The 22,818-nt window shown below is 30.7% G+C and overlaps 1 protein-coding gene across 2 annotated transcripts; it reads right to left on the bottom strand.

The window, feature by feature from the left end:
- Positions 1-7,392: 7,392 nt before the first annotated feature.
- On the bottom strand, positions 7,393-22,806 carry LOC134692618 (probable E3 ubiquitin-protein ligase RNF144A-A). Of its 2 annotated transcripts, XM_063553086.1 has the most exons (10): positions 22,512-22,806; positions 17,771-17,865; positions 16,988-17,140; positions 13,380-13,484; positions 11,993-12,053; positions 11,604-11,725; positions 10,965-11,059; positions 10,258-10,402; positions 9,548-9,637; positions 7,393-8,996 (listed from the first exon to the last, which is right to left on the bottom strand). In XM_063553086.1, the coding sequence occupies exons 3-10, from the start codon at positions 17,123-17,125 to the stop codon at positions 8,856-8,858; spliced, it is 897 nt and encodes a 298-aa protein (XP_063409156.1). In that variant the 5' UTR covers positions 17,126-17,140; positions 17,771-17,865; positions 22,512-22,806; the 3' UTR covers positions 7,393-8,855. The 2 variants fall into 2 exon arrangements, with proteins under 2 accessions (XP_063409156.1, XP_063409150.1); XM_063553080.1 differs by lacking the exon at positions 17,771-17,865 and having other exon boundaries at positions 22,512-22,803.
- Between the last annotated feature and the right edge of the window lie 12 nt (positions 22,807-22,818).

Raw genomic sequence — 22,818 nt, 5'->3', positions numbered from 1 at the left:
CTGTCAGCATAAAAGTCTGACAACTAAATCAAATTTCTGATTAAACTATCTGGGATATACATGTACCAGCTATTGGTAACCTACATACTTGATGGCAACAGTCTTGTCATGTAGAAGTCTTGCCATTTAGAATGTCAAAAAGGTCCGGAATATGGAAAATTTGATTGAATTTAATTGAAAACGGTCAACTCTCAAGGTCTTCCATTATATTCTCAAAGTAATTGAACCATTCCGATATGTCAGTACCCAATAAGAATGGTCTCTTGTCTACACCCTCTATTTGTTTATATGATGGGTTACTGTTTAACATTTTTGAGGAATGTCGAGAACTTTTTATTTTATTGGATTCTGCTATTTATTCTTAAATATTGATGCACCCCTTTATGTTGTTGGAATCTTTTTCATTCCTGGCATTCAAAGAAATCTGAACAATATAATCAACATCGATTTAAAAAAGAGATGAAAGTTGAATCCTGCCAGACAAAATAATAACCCAACAATCATTCCATACACTAAATAATACTTTACTTTTGCTATCCATGTACGGTATTTAACAAACTTGACAAAACCATACCAACGGTAAACCAAATTTGAGTTTGGATTCGCCTTTTCATTCTGATGAACTGAGGAAGAATATAGGTAACGGCTACATTGAAAAGTATAAGTAGCAAAACGCTTGGAGTATATAGATTTACAACTGTTTCAGGGATTTAAGAAAAGTTAATACTGGATGAAAAACCACAAACTTGAGTGATTTATTAAAAGTACAAATTGGCCCTCCTTGGTCATGGGTGATCAAACCAGAACACAACTTTTATAAGCATGTGTTATGAAGCCTATTGATAAATAGGGATATGCCTAATATTTACCTAGTGGACTAGTGTTCAATATGATGAGCATTGAACAACCAGGTCATAAGTCCATGTATTAAGATACTTTATAACAACCACATGTCCATTGTCCTTACCTCATTGTCATGGTTCAGAAACTCCATGCAGTATTTTAGCATGTAATAAGTAATACAACTTTACTTTGGTATACAGAATGGTTTTGAGGATTAGCAGGTTTCATGACCTTACCTCATTTTCATTTCTCATTGTACAATGTTTAGTTACTGTTGAGCCTTGGAATTAACTAACTGAAAGCTGAACATGGAGAAATTGGTCTGGCATCTGCGTTTCCTGACTTTCAAAAAGCTTTATATTTAATTAGAAGATGGAAGATTTGGAATCTTCATACTTCGTATATAGATGACTTCTGTAATAAAATTTCTGTGTCGCATATCCCACTGTTCTTGACATTATCATGGTTTAGTGACTACTAAAAAAAAGTTTAAGATTTAAGATTTTTTGTCGTTTCTTTTCTCTCTAATGAGCAATAGGATAAATATATCGGGTATATGTGTACCTTGAAAGGCCCTAAGCATCAGACAGCTCATTTAAACTCAACCTTATTGCATAGATCATAGCACAAGGTTAAAATTTTGTGGTCAAGTCCATATCTCCAATATTATAAGCAACTGGTTTAGTATATTTGGTGTATGGAAGTATATAAGATGAACATGTCCAGCTTGCAGATGTCATCTGACTTTGACCTTATTCTCATTGTTCAGGGTAATTTTTAGTGTCTTTTTTTATACTGTGCAATAGGTCTTCTATTTTGGTGTATGAAATGATTATAAGGTTTGTACGTTCAACTGGCAATTGCCATCTGACCTTGACCTCATTTTCATGGTTCAGTGGTCATAGTTAAGTTTTTGTATTTTATCTCCGTCATCTATAATTGGTGTACGGAAATATTTTATGACTTAACTCAGTCTCGCATGAAATATTTGACCTTTACCTTATCACAATCCATTGCTCAGTGTTACATTTTTGGGTTTTGGTCTATTTCTTAAATAGGTAAAGCATGCGCAATAGGTCAAATTTATTTGTTGTATCGAAGGATTGTAAGCTGTACATGTCTGCCTTTCATTGATCATATGACCTTGACCTCATTTTCATGGTTTATTGGTCAATGTTTAGTTTTCTTGGTTAAGTCTATTTTAGAAACTATTAGCAATAAGTCAACTATATAAGTGTATTGAATGATTGTAAGGTGTACATGTATTTCTCATTGGTATATATGACCTTGACCTCATTTTCTTTGATCATGTTATGTTTATGTGATAATTGTAGTAAAGTCTTACATTTAGGACTATCAACATACAATCAATGGATAATTAAGAAGGCAAGACATTTCAGTGTATGCACTTGTTGTGTTTTAGTCTGTAGTAGATTGGCTATATATTTTTTGTAGGTAATTATTGTCAAATGGGCATGTTTGTTTGGTAGGTGTACCTTTTGACCTTGACATTGTTTTTTTTTTAAACTTTGGATGTTTTAAAAATAACCTTTGAAAATTCAACAATATTTATGTATAGAATATTGTTAGGTTTATATGTCTGTCTGAAGGATTAATCTGACCTTAACCTCATTTTTGATTGATCTTTGAAGATCTTAACCATGAAAACTTAACCTTGGTCACTGATCCATGAAATGAGCTTGAAGTTAAGTGAAAAATATTCTATCTATCTTGCAGACCTTGCAAGGTATGTACATTTCAAATACAATTATCCTATAACTCATTCTTATAGAGAGAAATTAAGAATTCTAAAAAGCTTGTTTTTCAAAGGGTCAATTGAACCATGAAAATGACAATCATAACATTATGCATCTATAAACAAAATATGAAAGATCCAGGTCGTCTGTTTTACTCTTTTACTTTAAGTAGAGGCCATAGTATTAAATGTGCCGATTTGATTCAGGTAAACAATTATAAAAGTCATCAATTCTAAAATTCTGTGCATATGAACTAGATTTTTTTATGTATGTGGTAGTATTTACCTGATACCATATGAGATAAAATTTGCTTTCGATATGCAAGTAATTGAAAGTTCTCACATCCTGAAAATCACAATGAATTGTTACACTTTTATCATGAAATTATTTGACAGTTCTGGGTCAACATTTAATACTACCATTCATCTTTATTTTATGGTCCTCTGATTTTGAATAACACAAATGGTGATGCTAAACTAATTGTTTAAAGCAATAACATAACATGGCAGAGGTATTTTTTTTTGTTTACAATAATAATGGTGTTCCTCACTCCAAGATCCTTTTAACAGGGATATTGACTACTGAAAATTTGTTTTTTAAACAGGATTTTTCAGAATTTTTTTTCTGTAATTTTCCCAATATTTTTTTTTTCTCAACAATAGTTGTCATTCTGATTTGTCAGGATTATGACTTCAGGTTGACCAGTGGTTTTCCCATCGTAAGGATTTTTTTAAGATGGACGCCATGTGATGATTTATTGGCCAGACTAGCTAATGAAAGAAAAATTCTTCAATAAGTGATTTAGCATAATTTTATGATGGAAAAGCACTGTTATAGTCTTCAAATTAAAATAACAAGCCAAGAAAAGCCCATAAATATACATAAACCTAACTTTGGTAAACAATATCACAGATACAATTGTACAATAACAAAATGAAAGGTTGGTAGAGAACAAAGATTCTGTTGAAATCTGTGTCACAACAAAAATCAAATAACATAAAAGAAATTAAAACATACAAATGTTTACTCTTGAGACATTATCATTCAATATAATTTCAACAATGATATTGCACATATTCCCATATTACTTTGCATGAATTTTTGAACATGTTTATGATATATGATGAAAATGATAGCAGATGGGCAAAATCCTTGTCTTCAGTCTGCTTATTGAAAAATGTTCAACCATTCTTATAAAAGTAATAAATGAAGTATAATGTTTATTATTTTATATCAAAATCTAAACCATTCACATAAGATATCTCAGAAATTTCATATATTTACTAATATAAGTTATTATCTTACCTCCTATACATTTCTAGGAATGTGATTGGTTAAAAAGGCCCTCATGGAGACCGTCTATATTTGATATTAGGTTAGATGGGAGGTGGGGCTTATTTCATACACGGTTAGTAGTGGTGTTACATCCCTTTATAAAAACAAAACGGTACTGAGAAAAAATCCTAAAGGTTTCAACAGACGAAGAAATTGATGATTAAGATTTAAATAAATTCATAAAAAACATTTAAACCTAACAAGTTGTCATTGTTGGTATCTGTTTTTGTAGGATAAATGGAAGTAATTTCTTAATGCTAACAGTACTGAAGACTAAGTCTTGCTCATTTTGATAGGTAACTAGTCTAAATTTCACACGTTAAGATAGTCGTCAGGATAAATTCGTTACAGTGTGCTAGTAACCTTCCCTCTCACCCCATATGGAATTTACTGACCCCATATATACCGTATTACGTCACTAGCACACTATGTAACTAATAATATTTATGTCATATTAGTTATTAAGGCTTCATCAGCTAGCAATTGGAGTTGTATTCACCAAAAACAATTGTTTGAGTCTTCAAAGGAAGTGTGTCTCTTAATAATATAAAGATATTCATAGACATGGCCCATGCATTGGTCCCTTTTCAGATACTACAATTTATCAATGAGCACAGTTAATAAGTGCATGTCCTGCAGCAAAATCTGTGCAAATTTGAATTTTATGATGCAATTATATTTTCTAGGAGTTACAGAAAACTGTGATGAGAATGATGACAGAAATAATCCCAATGTGTTTAATACTACAGCTTTGATGTCAAACTATAATATTATTCATGGAGCGATTCAATCATTTTAAATGTTAAAACCAATTTAGAAAAAAATATAAAATCGTTAATGTAATACGACATTTGTAAACTACTCAGTTGCAAAAATTAAGGAAACCCATTTGGAACTAGAATCAGAAAATAATCACCTAGTTTAGTTTGCCTTACTTAGTCTAATTTGTAATTTGAAGAAATGTATGTTAAACAAACAGGAAATTATAAAAAAAAAATGTTTCTACTCATTCAGCTCATCTGCTATTTTTTTTCATGTCAGTCTATCATAAAACATTTTGAAAGATGACTTCCTCTGGATATTTAAGGCCTAATTTGGGTTTATTCTATATTTTACCTGAAGTCAGGTTTCAGAGGGAGATTTCTGGAAATAAGACATATGATAAGAGAAGTTTCTGTTGGTTCTTACAAATAAAATAAATTAAAGGATATACATGTATAATGTAATTGTTCAGACAACAACAATTCAAATATTTGAGATATCTGTTTTTAAACATAATCATGTGTATTTAATAACATAAAAGAGACAGCTACCATAACATCTATAAAGTGGAACTCAGAAATGACATAATTGAGTTTACATGACATAATTGAGTTGACATGACTTCAACCCATAATTAAATACAAAAAAATATAGCAACTATTCATCCTGGCATACAAAACTTTTAACCTTCTAAAGTAGATAAATGTTTTTAAACGTTAGGAAAAACTCCTTCTCTAACATTTCTAGATAGATAATTTATAGCTTTGAAAAGAGGGAGTTTTTCTGCTACATTCTCTTTATAGATGACACCATCTTGTTCTCAATCAGCTTAACTGAGAATAAGACATTCTCAGTCTAGTTGCTTGGAAAATTTACACACAAAAAGATCTAGGCAAAATTTTAGGAAAATAACCAGATCACTAACTTGTTCCTAGTATGATAAAAAAATTAACATAAGCAAAATAAACTCATGAAGCAACATGCTTGAGGAAATTATTTTGGCTTTTTTAAACAATAGATATAGGAAGATGTGATGTGAGTGCCAATGAGACAACTCTCCATCCAAATAACAATTTAAAAAAAATAAACAGTTATAGGTCAATGTCTGGTTCATATTAATGAAACAATTGATATAGTATTATGATGAAAAAGTGTCACATATAAATAATCATATATATACATCAAACATACACAAATTAACTTCAGATGAATTTATAGCAACATTTGAGGCTTGGTCATGGCACTGTTATATTCTGATTGGTTTTATTTGTATCTCAGAAGAATTTACTGCTTTTTTCTTCTAAACACTTTATCTGTGTTTTCTGATGACACAAATTAAACCATTCTGACTTTTACAGATCCAACATATTTTTCATGTTAATTTTTTGAAAGATAAAAATTCTGAACTTTTTGTGAGCATTAAATAAGTAATTATTGAACAAATGAACAAAATAAAGTTCAGGCTATTTAAGAAAATAATCTTTTACAAATAATGCCTTCAAAAATTTAAGTGGGAGTTTTATTTTTGCAAAATCTATTGTTGCTATTTTTGCCTTAAACATCATAAATATTTCTGAATTTACATTATCAACAATAGATATGTTCAAACTCCATGAATTTCTTTAAAAATTATAGAATTATTGAACTTATAAATAATTCTTTTTCTCTTATTGACTCTTTTTAACCATATTCGATGATAGACCTAAACAAAATTAACAACAATTGTCATGATATCTTAAGTATGTACCATATCTTATTCAATTAAGTCGATTTTTTAGATTATCTTTGAAAAAGTGTATGGATGATGGATGACAAATGAAAGTAAAAGCTTATACTTGCCTTATGGCAGATCAGCTTTAAAACAACTAGAAAACTGTTCAAAAAGGTGCAAAGCACTTACACAATGTAGTGACAAAAGCAACAAGTAAGTTGAAGAAAAGAGTGTCAAAAATATTAAAAGAATTTACAAACTAAAATAGACTAAGCATGATAAAGAGTGATAGTAGTATACTCCCACCTAAAAAAGGCACAGCACATAAATATATTGAAGATAATAAAAAAACTATTTTAAGCAGCTGCTGGACCATGAAAATGCACCTTTTATGAGGTCAAGGACAGAAAACTTCACGATATAGGGCATTTGTATACATGTACACGATATCAATTAGCCAGGTGTTCTTTACCTTTGTATGTTAACACCATCTGACAATACTTATTAGCACTAGTAGAACTAGCATTCTGTCACTTGAAATTTGCAGACCAGACAAACAAACAAAAACTCATAAAAACAGTTACTTGTGTATAGAGCCATTTCCAGGTGTTAAGGCTGGCCACAGGGTATTAAGATATGAACAGCTGTTGGGCAGTCTTTATATCTTCGACATACTTGACTATACAGTCATTTCAGTATTAGACCAAAGTGATCAATTATTCAATTGAACATGATTTTTATAGGAAAGCTAAAGCTATTTGGAAATGATATTCTGTAAGAAAGATATTGTCATTATGAAAGGATATTTATAGGAAAGATATCATTATGAAAGGATATTTATAGGAAAGATATCATTATGAAAGGATATTTATAGGAAAGATATTATCATTATGAAAGGATATTTATAGGAAAGATATCATTATGAAAGGATATTTATAGGAAAGATATCATTATGAAAGGATATTTATAGGAAAGATATCATTATGAAAGGATATTTATAGGAAAGATATCATTATGAAAGGATATTTATAGGAAAGATATTATCATTTGGACATGAATTTTAAAGAAAAGATACAGTAATTTTGAAATTATATTTATAGGAAAGATAGTTATTTGGACATGATTTCTATAGAAAAAATATTGTCCTTTGGACATCAATTTATAAGAAAGATATAGTCATTTGGACATGATATCTATTGGGAAAATAGTCATTTGAAAGATATTAATAGGAGAGATACAGCTATATTCTTGTGATCTATAATAAGCTGTATATACACTATTATTATAAAGTAGCTACATTGTATGAACATTTGATGCATACCATAAAAAAAAATGCTGTTTGGATATTGAAAGTCTCACAATTAATTCATAGCCATAATTGATTGAAATGTTGAGAGGCACATTAAAAATTAAGCAGTTTTACTATGATTAAAACTTTTCCAACCAATAATGGCAACAGATATGTATATTATATATGTTCCAGGAAAATGAGTATTTGAACTACACGTGTAGGAGTATTAAATTGAATATTAAATCATTAATTACTTAACTGGCATATAGGTCGGTGAACAAATATTCTAACATAAATTAAGAGAGTGATGGTAATATTTCTTATTCTACTTGATAGGGAAGGCTTTAAATAGACCCTGCAATTCCATTCTCTGTGAAAATTATTCCTTATAGACTCAAAGAAATAACTCAGAAAGTGAGTATATTGAATTAAAATAATACTTTTTAATGCATGTTCAAAATTTGCCTCTAATTCTAAACACCAAAATTGTGTAAAAGTTCATCTAAAAATGTCTGCAATTGTCTGATATGTATAACATTTTTCTGTTTTAAAATAGTTTGACAGCTACCATTTTGAGTTGATTTTATAATCATAAATATAGTTACATAACCACAGCTTTAAATGACCCCACACCATTCTTTAACAGTGAATGCATTAATCTTTTTTTTTATATTCCCTAATTCTTAACAATGTATTTATCAACTGTAAACAAGGACATTTACACACCATTAACACCCATTATAATATTTTGTTAATATCTGTGACAGAAATAATAACTGTAAATGAATATCAGATCTAAAAAGTTTAACAAACAATAATGGTTACTCCTGTTCAATATCATATGAAATGTGAAGAGTATTAGCACAATATGTAAACAGCATAAAATAATCTTTATATCAAAACAGTACATCACATACAACTCCTTGACCAGCATGGAACATATGAATGAATAATGATATCTTATAATGTTTCAATGTTGTGTTTTTACTGCCTGCAAGAATATTATCTCTTCCAACACACAACTGTAATATCTCCTATGATATTGCTTATTAGACAATGTTTATCACAGCTGTTTACTAAGTTCCCTACTGTTGGGCTATAAATAATATATATATATATATATATGATATGGTTTTATTTTCATCTGTATTCTTAATCATGTTGGTAAAACTTCATCCTCTTCTTCACAACATTTACATACTTTACATTTACAACACAATATACATGGAGCTGCTAACAGAAGAAAAGGGGAGGCAACTAACAATAAAACTCCAAACCCAGCAAATATTCCTACAACCTGAAATAATAAAAAAAATCATTTCAAAAAGAAATCATTGGTATTATTCATAAAATAATGGAATTATATATTTTGATGAAGTAAGAACTTGAAATATATATTATAAAATTCCCTTACTGAGAATTAATTGCAACAATTTTATTACTGTGATGGGCTATGTGTTGAAAAAATAACAATTCACATCCATTATTTGTATGTAGCTTTTTTTTCTGAAACGCAATAATAAATCTCATATTTGTGTTCATAATAATATTAAAATTCACGCGATGATTTCTAATTAAAAGTTGCTTTAATTCAATTATTTTTAAATATTGTCTTATTCATTTTCATTTATTTGACACCATATTCTTTTAAATTCTTCTGGAGGTAAATACTAAGCTTGAATCACAATATAAAGAAATATGAGAACAATAAAAGAGCTTATGGCTATAGTTTAATAAACCCTTATTATAAAAATTTCAAATCAATCAGGGAGCTATAGGATATCTAGATATAAGAAATGGGACATTTACTGTATTAACCATTTCCTACACATATAAACCAATACCAACCTGAGTTCTATGCCATATAACTGATGCTCTGGTATGACCAAGTTTGTTCTTACATGGTCCTTTGTCATAATGTCGTAATAAAAAATCATCCTGAAATAATTGTAACATCCAAATACTGAATTCTTCACATAAAAATGTTGTTATAGGATTTAAGATAATCTGCATGTTTGGCCTCAGTGAATATCATATCACCGGCGTTGATAAGTCATTGTATCAACCTCATCAGAAGTCAATAATTGTATTATTCATCTCAATTGTTTATTTAATTTACAACAAGGAATGGTTGAGGGTTCATACATGATCATCAAAGGTTTGTCTGTGGCAATTGATTGCCTGTGGGTGAACTACTCCAAATCATATTCTTGAAGTGTCATATGTTTATTTTTTTGATGATATAAATTGATTGTCCATGAGTTAATTATCTACTGTATAGAGCCTGATTTTCAGTGGTTGTCGTTTGTTGAAATTGTTCATAAGTGTTTCTTGTTTTGTTCATAGATTAGACCGCTGGTTTTCCTGTTTGAATTTTTAACACAAGTAATTTTTGTAGCCCTTAATAGCTTTCTGTTCAGTGTGAGCCAAGGCTCAGTGTTGAAGACCATACTCTGACCTATAATGGTTTTCTTTTGCAAATTGCGACATGGATGGAGAGTTGTCTCATTGGCACTCATACGTCATCTTCTTATATCAACTTTTTTAGTTAAACTTACATCTAATGATGTTAAACAATACCAACAAAATACATGTTTACATCGTTTACACATCATCTGTGCACAGCCATCATTTCTTTCTATTGGTACATGACACACAGGACATCTTTTTATACTAGCATCTTCTGTGTTGGTGTATGGAATACTATTATGGAAGAAAATAATAATATCAGATTTAAATAATACATTTTTTTGTGAAAATATTTGATTGTGCATGATTTGAACAAAATTTCTTGAATATCTTTATCTGATTTGCCAATATATTCTTATATCAGATATTCAATTACATGATAAAATTAACATTAAACATTTAAGGCAGGGTTTGGTGTTTTGAAATAGTATTGCAATAGCCTACATTATATATTCATTTAGCCGATATCCGAAAAGTTGGAGACTACTGTAATACATATTGGTATTTTAACACCCTGAAGTACACCAGGACATCCTGAGGCGGAGCCATATCTACAGATATGAATGCAGATAACTTATGTAACCCTGCCAAGATGTCCTGCTGATTTGAGAGGTAATATGAAAATATAAGTCTAATGAAAGACAGATAGTGACAGCAAAGTGTAGACAATGGCTCACTTGAGCCCATAGATTAGATGAGCAAGACAACTGTAGCTTATGAGTTTTATCTATTGTTTTATTAACTACAAACACATTTGGAGTATAAAGTATAATGTCTGACAGGTTAATATAATTACCCAAAATCTTCATGTTTCCCATGCAACATAACTTCATCACAAGTTTGTGCTCCATGCCACTTTGATTTACATATAGAACAAAATTGTAAACCACACTGAAAAATATTCAACAACTTATATACAATAGATTTTTTTTTAAGGTATAATATTTATATATAACATGTTTCTGAAAACTATATCAGCAACAACCAGAAAGTAAAATGCAAATGTTTAAATTAAAATAGCAATACTTATCATGTAAGATAAATGCAAAATATTCAAAGTCAATAAACCCTGATTGAAATTACAGGGCCAAATAATGTGCCTATGCTAATACACATGTGTATACCACATATCATTGACCTACCTCTATTGATTCCCCATAAACTGACCTCATCACAAACTTGTACATGTAAGCTTAGCAACAGTTTAATGTCAATAAATCATGACTGAAGGGGTGGGGCCGATTAACCTCCATGGAAATTAAATTTACCAATGCTAAAAAAACTGTATTTAATATTGTTGAACCACAACCGTTAATGGTTCCCCTTTTACTGACCTTCTCACAAGTTTATAAGTTTTTTTTTTGCTTTTTACAATATACACACACACACTTATATCTAACATTAATATACCTATTACCGGTATATTATAACTTACAGAAGGACATTCCACTGGAGTAGGTCTAGTACTAGTTTCCCCTGTAGATGTACTGCACACATGACAAATTGTCTCACAACCATTTTCTGGACAGAATGTTCTGTTTGGGTCTAAATCTATCTCTGAAAAAAGTTTAATATAAAATAACATTGTAATTATTAAAACCACTGTATGTTCTGGAAAGAAAACAATTAGCAGCAAGTCTATATATGACACTAACAGAATATGTAAAATATGTAAGATGACAGTTTATGTTCAATTTTTCCTTACAAATCTACCTTCAGTATAAAATGAGATTTAAATTTCAAAACACTTCTTTACAGTGCATATTACATTAATTAAAAACTGTAAAGTGTCTGCATAACATTGAAACCTATAGATCATCTTACCTTTTTGGTATTTTAATCTTTTATATCTTTCAAACATATTTGGCTCAACTAAACTTTCAATCTGAAATAGATATAATTTTATAAATATTCAATGTAGATTTTCCCTGCTATTTATTGATTTTTTTAAGGTTGATAAAATCAAGTTTAAATCACAACTAACAAATTACCATAAAAAGGTCATGTGAGAACCTGTGTATGTGTTAAAAGCTTACTACACATAATGTGTTTTGCATATTGTTGAAGGCTTTACCTATAATTGATCAAATTCATTGCCAATCATACCACATCTTCTTATTCTATATTGTATAAAGGTTTTGTTGCGGAACCATAGCTCTTAGATCCTTGTTATTTTATTAATATTTGCAGATCTATGGTCTGCAAATAGAAACTAAATGTGTCAAAGCGACACGATTGGACCCATCTAAAAAAGTTGAAAAATCTGCAATTTCAGTAACACATGTGAACACAAACATGATGATAGTCTCACATATAAAAAATCAGCTCAAAATCTGAAAGTCTGTATAACTGTGAATTCCAACAACATTCAAAGTTGTAAACCCTTAATTTTGGCATAAATTAATGGAGCGGAACGAAACTTAAACATGATCTGTAACTCATCGAGGTTAGCTCACATGCCAAAAAACAGCCCAATATCTGAAAATTATAGAAAAAAGGTCCGTATACATTTAAATGTGATTGTCAAAAATTTATCAAAGTCCAAAGCCCGAAATTACAGCTAAATTTCACATACCAAAAATCAGCCTAATATCTGAAAGCGTCTAGATAACAAGTCCTTACAACTGTGATTTTCAACAATTTTTTATCAAAGTCCATAGCCTGTAATTTTGGCAAAAATTAGCCGAGCAGAACAAAATTTAATTTGTTGCGGAATGACGAAATGACAGAATAACGGAATTACTGAATGACAGACAACGGTAAAACTAATTGGCACCGACAACTTCATTGCAGGGCCATAAATATAACATTAGGACCTAAGCTACAATTCCACAGCTAAAAGTTATGAACATGCATGTCACACATCATATTTTTGGCATCACTCTGGGTCACACTTTTCTCCTCATCACTCTAAATCTGTAGGAATGTTCACTGATTGACATTTTAGTCTCGGAAAACATTTATTTAAATTAAAATTTGCAATCAAAAAGTTTGTTTCCCAATAAGATGACCACAAACCAATCCAAAGAACTATATTCAATTTATTGTGTTCCCTTAAAACAAAACATATTATCTGCTGAATATCTACAATGATAGTAAAATTGACAGTGCTTTTTTTTAATGGCGTAATTCAAAGGGCTGCAATTGTTTCAAATGAATTTGAGCAAAATTAATTTATATATATGTAGTTTGTTTACACATGCTTACTCACCTCTAATGGCTGAATTTGTCCAGATTTCTTACACATAGCATCTGGACATGTTATATATAAGACATTTCCATCTGTTATCAAAACAGTTAGATACATTCTCACACACTGAAAAAAATAGAATAACTATCTTAATTACATTCATTGAATATGATACTCCAAAAATGTATTCAATTTGACATAACTTTTACTTTTTTCATATAAAGCTTTTCTTAAGAGATGTAATAAATCTTGAAGTAATGTTGAATGTATTACAAGAATGCACCTGTTGTCATGTCTTTCAAAGAATACCCACACTCATAATTCTAGGTATAAATATAAACAGGAAGAAGGAGAGAAAAAAAATGAAATAATTTAAACTGTAGATTATCTTTTTTTTTTTAATTCTATACAATATATAACAAGAGGCTCTCAAGAGCCTGAATCGCTCACCTTAATTTTTTTGGTTAAATCTCTCATCAATGATTATTTTGGCTTTTCAATTTATTTAAATGTTCTTTGAATCGTCCTATTTTCTTCAAGAGCAAAAAAAAATCATTTTCTCCTATGTTCTATTTTAGCCATAGGAGCTATGTTTCTGACATACAAGGAAATGAAATATAAAATTTATACTAGATACTCTGAAACTCATTTAGCCTAAATTTGGCTGAAATTGATACAGCAGTTTCAAAGGAGAAGATTTTTTAAAGTAAGTCAACATGATGAACAAATTGTGAAAAAAGTCTTTAAAGGGCAATAACTCCTTAAGGGGTCAATTGACTCATTTGTAGATCTTCCTTTGCTTAACATTTTTGCTATTAACAGTTTATCTGTATCTATAATAATATTCAAGATAATAACCAAAAACTACAAAATTTCTTTAAAATCATCAATTCAGGGGCATTATACGTGAAAAACCAGTAACCCAATTTGGCTGAAAATTTCAGGACAGGTAGACCTTGACCTAATAAATACTTAAACTTCTTGTCTTATTTGTTCTAAATGCTGGAGTTTTTGAGATATAAGCCAAAAACTGCATTTTACCCTGTGTTCTATTTTTAGCCATGACAGCCATGTTTTTTGACAAAATAAAAAATAAAGCACAAACTTTATTTTCTACACCCTACTGATCATTCAGTCGAAGTTTGGTTGAATTTGGTTGAGTAGTTTTAGAGGAGAAGATTTTTTAAAGTTAGCAAATATGATGAACAAATTGTGAAAAATTGTCATTAAAGGACAATAACCCCATAAGGGATCAATTGACAATTTTGATCATATAACTTATTTGTAGATCTTACTTTGCTGATCATTTTTGCTGTTTACAGTTTATCTTTATCTATAATAATATTCAAGATAATGACCAAAAACTGCAAAATTTACTTTAACTTACTAATTAAGTGGCAGCAACCCAACAATGGGTTGTTTGATTCATCTGAAAATTTCAGGGCTGATAGATATTATCCTAATGAACATTTTTACCCCTTGTCAGATTTGCTCTAAATGCTTTCGTTTTTGAGATATAAGCCAAAAACTGCATTTGACCCCTATGTTCTATTTTAAGTAACGGCGGCCATGTTTTTTTTTACGGATAAAAAAATCAAATCACACACTTTGTGCAGGATAATCTAAGGAACAATCATGCTAAGTTTCATTCAAATCCATTCAGTAGTTTCAGAGGAGAAGATGTTTGAAAAATTGTTAACGACGACAGACAACGACGACGGACGCCAAGTGATGAGAAAAGCTCACATGGCCTTTTAGGCCAGGGAGCTAAAAAGGGAATATTTCCTTGGGACACAGATGATGCACCTGCTTGCATATAACGTTATAAAGGGACATAATTCAAGAACTGTTAAAGTGATGCTACCCAAATGTAATTTTTCCTTTTGTAATAGGGCATAACTCTAGATCAGTAAAAATGACACCATCAACATTCAAGCTTGATCTGTAATATGTGGTACTGTAAAATCAGAAATTATTGCGTGCATTTATCATTGCGATTTTGTCACTTTAGACTTAAATGCGATTTTAATTTTTACAATTTTGGTAAAAAATCGTGTTAAAATCATATAAAATATTTCAAATTGTGAGTTTAAATTATTGCGTTTACAACTCAGTCGCATTTTTCGCAATAATAAAAACCATGCATTAATTTCTGAATTTACAGTAATTAGCATTGTGCACAAGTTTTATAACATTAACTAAAGTTAGGGAACGGAAACAAAAAATTCAGCAATATTTGAGCCATAAGTTTACTCAGATTTACAATTGTTTTACATTTGTGATTTTAGGGCTTTTTATAGCTGAATGTGTGGTATGGGATTTGTTACTGTTGTACATTGATTAGGAGTAAGATACATATTACGATTAGAAACTAAGTAGTCAATTGTTGTTTCTTTCTCTGTTTCTTTCTCTGAAACAACAGATTCCCGTGAACGAAGCACTATGCTATGAACCCAAATTTTGACATGTTAATGGCCCAAAGAGGTAATTTGAACTTTATTATTGTAATAAATGTCTTTTAATATGCATAATCGATATATTCGCATAGTCATAATGATATTTGTAAGGTTATATTGCATTTTGTGTAAGTTATACTGCAATTTGTTTATATTTGGTATACAACAGGGGTTTTGCATTGAAACTTATTTATGGTTCATTTTTGTCTACTTTCAGTTCTTACGTAAACCTGTGTAACAACGTATACTTGTCCATGAATTTTGTATAATGTATGACAACTGGGTGAATGTATGCAATGCAATGTGTTTATTTGACAATAGCGACATGAATAAAGTATCAAAACTTTCAGTGTATTTTCTTTGCGACGCCCACAGCTCCAGGATTTACTCATTGTTAAATGCTGTATGATGACCTATAGCTGTTGTGGAGAGTTGTGAAGTAATTCTGTTCAGAAATATAGGTGAAATGTGTGACGGAATTTAGCTTATACAAAAAAAATGTGAAAATTCAAAGTGTTGGATTATAGAGTGTAAACAGATTGTAGGTATTTGAAAATGTGCTCACACATAACAATTCATCGATGCCAAGTTGCTCATCAAACATTCTGTTCAGTCATCTCAAAAAACAAATGTGATGCAAATAGTTGTTTGAAGAAAAGACAGTAGTACAAATGGATGGACTAATGAATGGACAGACAAGGTCATTGCAATATAGCTCCCACTCCTAGATTCTTAATCCTGTTATAATTATTTTTTTCTTGTCATGATATCTTGCAAAGAATTCTGATTGCATGGGTCAAAATTTTGTAGAAAAGGTGCAAATTAAAATAAAACACAATCTTAGAGTTCTCATTTAAGCATTTGCATGCGTCCTATAAATGTCATCTTCTTAATGCTGGACTCACAAGGCGAGTCCCTGTACTTGTCTTCAAATTTCCTTAGTGGAACCCTATTCAAAACTAGGAAAAACTATTTTGCTCATTTGCAAGTTTGACACAAAACACAGGTAAAAAATGTGTGAATTATGAATGCCAAAATATCTTAATGTACATATTCATGATATATTATAGTTTCAAACAAAAAAACTCATAAAATATCTTGAAATTTCAGTTATGCCATTATCTAAGAAAGGATGCATATTGTAATCATTATGTGTATACACTAATAACTTACCTTTTCACAGTACAGACATTTACAATCTCTGAGTTCATACATGTCTTGCAAACTACATTCCACAAGACAAAGACGACAAGTAATCAAAGGATCTATAGCTAGATCTACTGAGCTCCGACTTGCAGAATAAGCTGCCATATCATGGAATTATGTCTGTAAAATAAGGAAAACACATCAAGAGATAAGATATGGAATTTGCACAATAAGAAACTGAAAGCAAGCCAATGGCAATGACAATAAACTGTTGACATTTTTTTTAGTAATTTGATAGTATACTGGTAATGTAACATTAATTTGTAAAAATATAAAAATTTCAAAATAAATGAACCATACTGAAAGTGGGTCATATGAAAACCATGGAAAAGAGATTTACAAATGCTAATACAACTACATAATAAATATCATTGACTTAACATGAGCAGTTCCTCTTCAGTTGATCATCACAAACTTAACATTGAAACAATGCAAATCTTTCAAAGTCACCATGACTGAAGGAATGAAGCCCTTTAATTTAAAGAATATAAGATGCGCCAATGCTTACAGGTATGCATCTACATTTGTACCAAATACCATTGACATTAAAACGGAAATCAAGAACATTACCAAAGATTCAAATATTTAACCAGTCTATTGAAATTCAGGATTCTTATCCATATCTAGGACTAACCTTCAATTACAATGGTTTATTTGCAACAGTGAAGAAATGTCTAAGCGAACAAGCACAGAAATCTCTTTTTAGTCTCTATACAAAGATACGTAACCTCTCAATACCTGTCGACTTACAATTACAACTCTTTGATGCACTTGTACTTCCAATTCTGACATATGGATGTGAAATATGGGGATTCAGAAACAATTACATGTTGGAAAAAATCCATCTACAGTTTTGTCGGAATGTCTTGAAAATTAGATCGTTGACACCAAATTTTATGACATATGGAGAACTTGGTCCTACACCAATAGATACCGTAATAAAATGTAGAATGGTGTGTTTTTGGAACAAACTTCTCAACAATGAAAATAAACTTAGCAGTATGCTTTATCAAATTATGTTTGACTTAAAAGATGATCACAATTTCAAATGGATGGATTATACTAAATCAATCCTAGACAATGCCGGCCTAAGCTATGTTTGGACTCAGCAATCACCATTAGATATAAATCAACTTAAAATCGTACTGACAGAAAAACTAACGGATGCATTCATTCAACAATGGGATAGTCAAATTGACAACTCATCCAGAGGAGAATTTTATGGACTTTTTATTAATTTTAAAACAATCTTTGGCTTAGAAAACTATCTTTTAAAATTAACACCATTCGAACGTAAATATATTTCAAAATTAAGATGCTGCAATGTAAAAATTCCAGTAGAGCTGGGAAGATGGTATAATATTCCAAAAGAAGAGAGGAAATGTAATTTGTGTTTAACTGCAATTGGCAATGAATAACATTATTTATTTGAATGTAACTCTGTATTAGTAAAAAATATCAGAAATTAGCATATTCCAGAGTACTATGTGAAATATCCAAGTGAAGCAAAAATGAAAGGACTACTGTTATTGACTAATATTAACGTACTTAAAAATGTGTCTTTATTCATTTCAAAGTTAACTTAAATATTAATATGAAGCAGGCATTACCTGTAAATGAGGACGAAGTCTGTATGAATTATTTTTTTGTATTAAAGTAACTTAAATATTTGTTAAAAAAAAGAAACGGAAATACCGTAACGTTTCCGATTTTTGTTCTGTTGTTAGGGATTTTAGTTGTGACGTTATTTAAGTTATGACGTCATATGTAATGTAAACAAAGAAACGCTATCATCAGGTAACATTTTTTCATATCAAGGAATTATTAAAAATGAAATTGGTATTGCGTTTCTTCCTATTTTATACTAGACTAATAAATATATATTTAACTCAAAGTTTCATAACGAGACCGGAAAAAGGAAGTACATTGTAGTTTTCTGCGCAGATCCCGAAATTCAAAAACACGACAAAAAACAAATTGAACGATTTTGAGTTCATTAGTACAATGAAAAATTTAGGGAAATTTTCTACTGTAATAGGGGACTTTGTCCCCATATAATATTCTTCTTCTTTAAGGTCAACAAGGCTTCAATACTGAAGAATACATGTTGTTGCGCATGCGTGATTGACAAAAATTTTATACAAAATTTATAAAAATATTTTATAACAATTGGAGTGTTTGTATTTACAGATTGTGATTTAATAAAAAATATATGTACATGTTTTGTTTGAATTTGTTTATTTGAAGCTAGAGAGAACAGCTGGTGTTAGCTGATCTCTGAAGCTGTCAACAGTGGTAGTTTCAATTGCAGTTTGTGGTAGTAAATTCCATTGAATAATTGTTCGAGGGAAGTATGACCATTTGTATGTGTCCTTGGAAGTTTGGATGTGTCTGTATGTCTGAGTATGATTTTGTCTTGTTCTGCTGTCTTTTTGTTCAAGAATATGCGATGGAATGGCAACAAGACAATGTATTACTTTATAGAATAAAATGTGTCTGGTTTTTAAGCGTCTCTCAGCTAGTGGTGGCCATTTCAACTGATTGAGCATGTTTGTGACATTGCTCGTGTAGTCGTAGTTGTTGTGTACATAACGAGCAGCGCGTCTCTGTACCTTTTCTAATTGTATCTGTTGTTCTTTCATATGGGGGTCCCAGACACTACAACTATATTCCAGTTTGGGTCTTACTAGTGCCTGGTATGCTCTTGATTGTGTTTCTGTGTTAGTAATTTTTAAATTTCTTTTAAGAAAACCAAGTGATCTGTTCCCATTTGATACTATGTTGTCTATATGTTTGTTCCACTTTAGATTTGATTGTAAGGTAAGGCCACACCAATTTAATTTCCTGTCTACGGATTTTTGGACTCCAAAAATTGGGGCGAGCGAGCGATTTGAAAATTTTAATAAAAAAATATTTAATTTGCAAATTTTTGAGGCGAAGCTTAAAAAGTAAAGGCGAGCGATTATAATTTTTTTTTGTAAACATAAAATAGTAGGTTTTGACTATATTAAAACTTGATTTATCACTTGTACCTTGACATTTCTTTAATTTATGAAGTATTTTTTCCCTGTTCAACAAGAAATCATTGAATAATTAAATCTGGTCTATGTCACTATGTGTGACTGACAATGAGACAATTCTCCATCCAAGTCATAATCAGGTTCAGAACAACCCCATAATGTTATGAATATCCCTTTCATGAGGGGTCAAAATATTAAAGGTATATTTTTTTTTTGTAAAAACACTTTAAGTTACAAAAGGGCTTATATTTTCCCAAAGAACTATAACATTTGGCTTTAAATGGTCAAAACATGTCCAAGAATTTTGTATTATTCCTGGACTTTAACCATGTTAACACATTTACTTTAACAGTTTAATATTATTCAAAATAAGTGGACCCATCCCTCTTTTAGAAAAGTTGTTTAACATGTTTAAAATATAATGTATTTCTACTCTCTTTGAGTAAAAAATTCTAAGTTGTCAAAGATTTTGTATAGTAGAACTGCATGTACAAATCCTTAGTATTTCTATTTTATTTTCTACAACCTGACAACAGACTGAACAGTAAACATGGTAAAATGACCCCTTCAAGGGCCTTGTCTGAGGGAGGGTTGGTCCCAACTTGATAATAACAAACATAGGTTTAAGTACGGCATTTTACACAGTGCTTTGATCAAGACCAACCAGCAAGCTATAAGGTTAGTATTGTACACAATTCGAATAGGAAAACCAACGACCTAAAATATATTTCCAAACCGGAAAATACCAATGAACCACATCAACAAACGATAACTGCTGAACGACAGGTCTCTGAATCAACCAGTACAGGTGCACAAACCTGCAGCGGGTATGACCGTCACCGTACATTACAATTGCAGTTGAAGGCAAATCCTTCAGAAGTTCTTTGTACTTTATTTCTTTAAACAACGAACATTTTTTTTATAGGGAATATAAGTTAGGGGGAAAGAAACCAACGTTTTGTTCTGTACTGGTATTTCTATTTATATCGGAGCACTCCCGCTTGGAATAAATTGGTTTCATGCTAAAACAAATATTCTCGCAGATATTTACAGTGTTGTGGGGGTGCTGATAGGTTTAAAATCGTTATATAAAAGCTAGACTGTGATTTTAAAAACAAATGTTGAGATTTTTATATAATATTTACAAAAAAACGGTGCGGGAAATGGACATAATTTCATTTCCGGATGCGAGAAGCGGGAATATAATAAAAATAAAAAAAACCTGTTTTGAAAAAAATAGGTGCGGGCGGGTCCGTCGAACAAGGAATCAAATTGGTGTGGCCTAATGCCTAAATATTTTGCTGATGTAACTGATTCGAGAATGTGATTGTGGAGGATGTTATTATGCCGGCAGTTATTTTTCTTTTGAGAGATGGAAAGGTTTGTACATTTATCAGGGTGAAATGCCATAAGCCAATCTGACTCCCATCAAGCTGCTGAGTCAAGGTCAAGTTGTAGCTTATGACAATCATCTTGTGTTTTTATTTCCCTGTAAATTATGCTGTCATTAGCAAAGAGTCTAAGTTTACTGTGTTCTAGATATTCCGGTAGGTCATTTATATAGATAAGAAACAGTATTGGGCCCAATACTGTTCCTTGTGGTACACCAATGTTACGGGTACTGAGGTGGAGGAAATGCCATTAATGACTACTGTTTGTGTTCTGTCCTGTAAAAATGCCTGAATCCAATTTAGTGTGTTATTTTCAATACCATAGAATTTGAGTTTGTAAAGGAGGTGACGATGTGATACTTTGTCGAACGCTTTAGCGAAGTCCATTATGATTAAGTCAATTTGAGTGTTACTATTATTTGATCGTGCAAGTTCCTGAATGAAGTCTATTAATTGTGTTTCACACGACCTTGATTTTCTGAAGCCGTGCTGAAGATCGTATAATATGTGATGTTTTTCAAGGTGAGACATGATGTTACTTGTAATGATATGTTCCATTAGCTTGCAACATATGCAGGTTAAAGATATTGGCCTGTAGTATACAGGTTTGTATTTTCCCCCTTTTTTGAAGGCTGGAGCTACATTAGCTTGTTTCCAGTCCTTAGGTGTTTCTCCAGTGTCAAGTGACTTTTTAAAAATCAATGTAAGAATTGGTGAAATTTGTTCCTTTAGTTCTTTAAGGACTCTGCCATTGATATCAAAATATTGTAATATAAATATTTCAATTTTCATTCCTAAGTTGTTGTATTTATTTCTTTAATTGTATGTGATTGTATTTTGTAATTTACCTCTTGTCTCACATGTCAATGTGACTGAGTGTTTCTGAAATAAAGCATATTGTATTAATGTTCATGAACAATTAAAAAAGAACACAAACAAAAATTTACAGGTAATGCCTGCCTCATTTTACTTGTGTATTTTACTACCCTCATTATACGACATCCAAAAGATAGGGACTACAACATCTAAGGTAAGGGACACAGACGAATGAAAGAATTTGACACTAAAGATTGAACATACAAAACGAAATAGACATATGGTAGCTCATGGGAATTCTAATAATACTGCTACGACATTTCTTTTTGGTTTTTGTTTCTGTCCATATTCTTCAAAATGATCTTGGTTATTATAATGTTTGAAAAAAGATAGTGTGCAAATGTTCAAGAAAATAAAACTGGAATATTAGACAATTATCATTCCTAGAAATGAATGAAAACATTGGTGTTTTCTAAATTAAACAATGGGACTTTAAATGTCTAAAAATATAGACAAAGTGAATCACAAGAAATCACGGTCTTTCAGACGTTTGATTTATTCGGGTTTTTCT

Source organism: Mytilus trossulus, chromosome 1, assembly GCF_036588685.1.
Source record: "Mytilus trossulus isolate FHL-02 chromosome 1, PNRI_Mtr1.1.1.hap1, whole genome shotgun sequence".
Classification (NCBI taxonomy): domain Eukaryota; kingdom Metazoa; phylum Mollusca; class Bivalvia; order Mytilida; family Mytilidae; genus Mytilus; species Mytilus trossulus.
Note: the sequence above shows the minus strand (reverse complement) of the source record. Positions and strands in the feature narration are given on the sequence as shown.

Excerpts from the sequence above, each read along its gene's own strand:
- LOC134692618 (XM_063553086.1), bottom strand. The coding sequence starts at position 17,125 with ATGGCAGCTTATTCTGCAAGTCGGAGCTCAGTAGATCTAGCTATAGAT. Across the intron at positions 13,485-16,987 it reads AATGTCTGTACTGTGAAAAG|TGTGTGAGAATGTATCTAAC; the intron begins GTAAGTTATTAG and ends TATTTTTTTCAG. Across the intron at positions 11,060-11,603 it reads CTCCAGTGGAATGTCCTTCT|TGTGGTTTACAATTTTGTTC; the intron begins GTAAGTTATAAT and ends AATATTTTTCAG.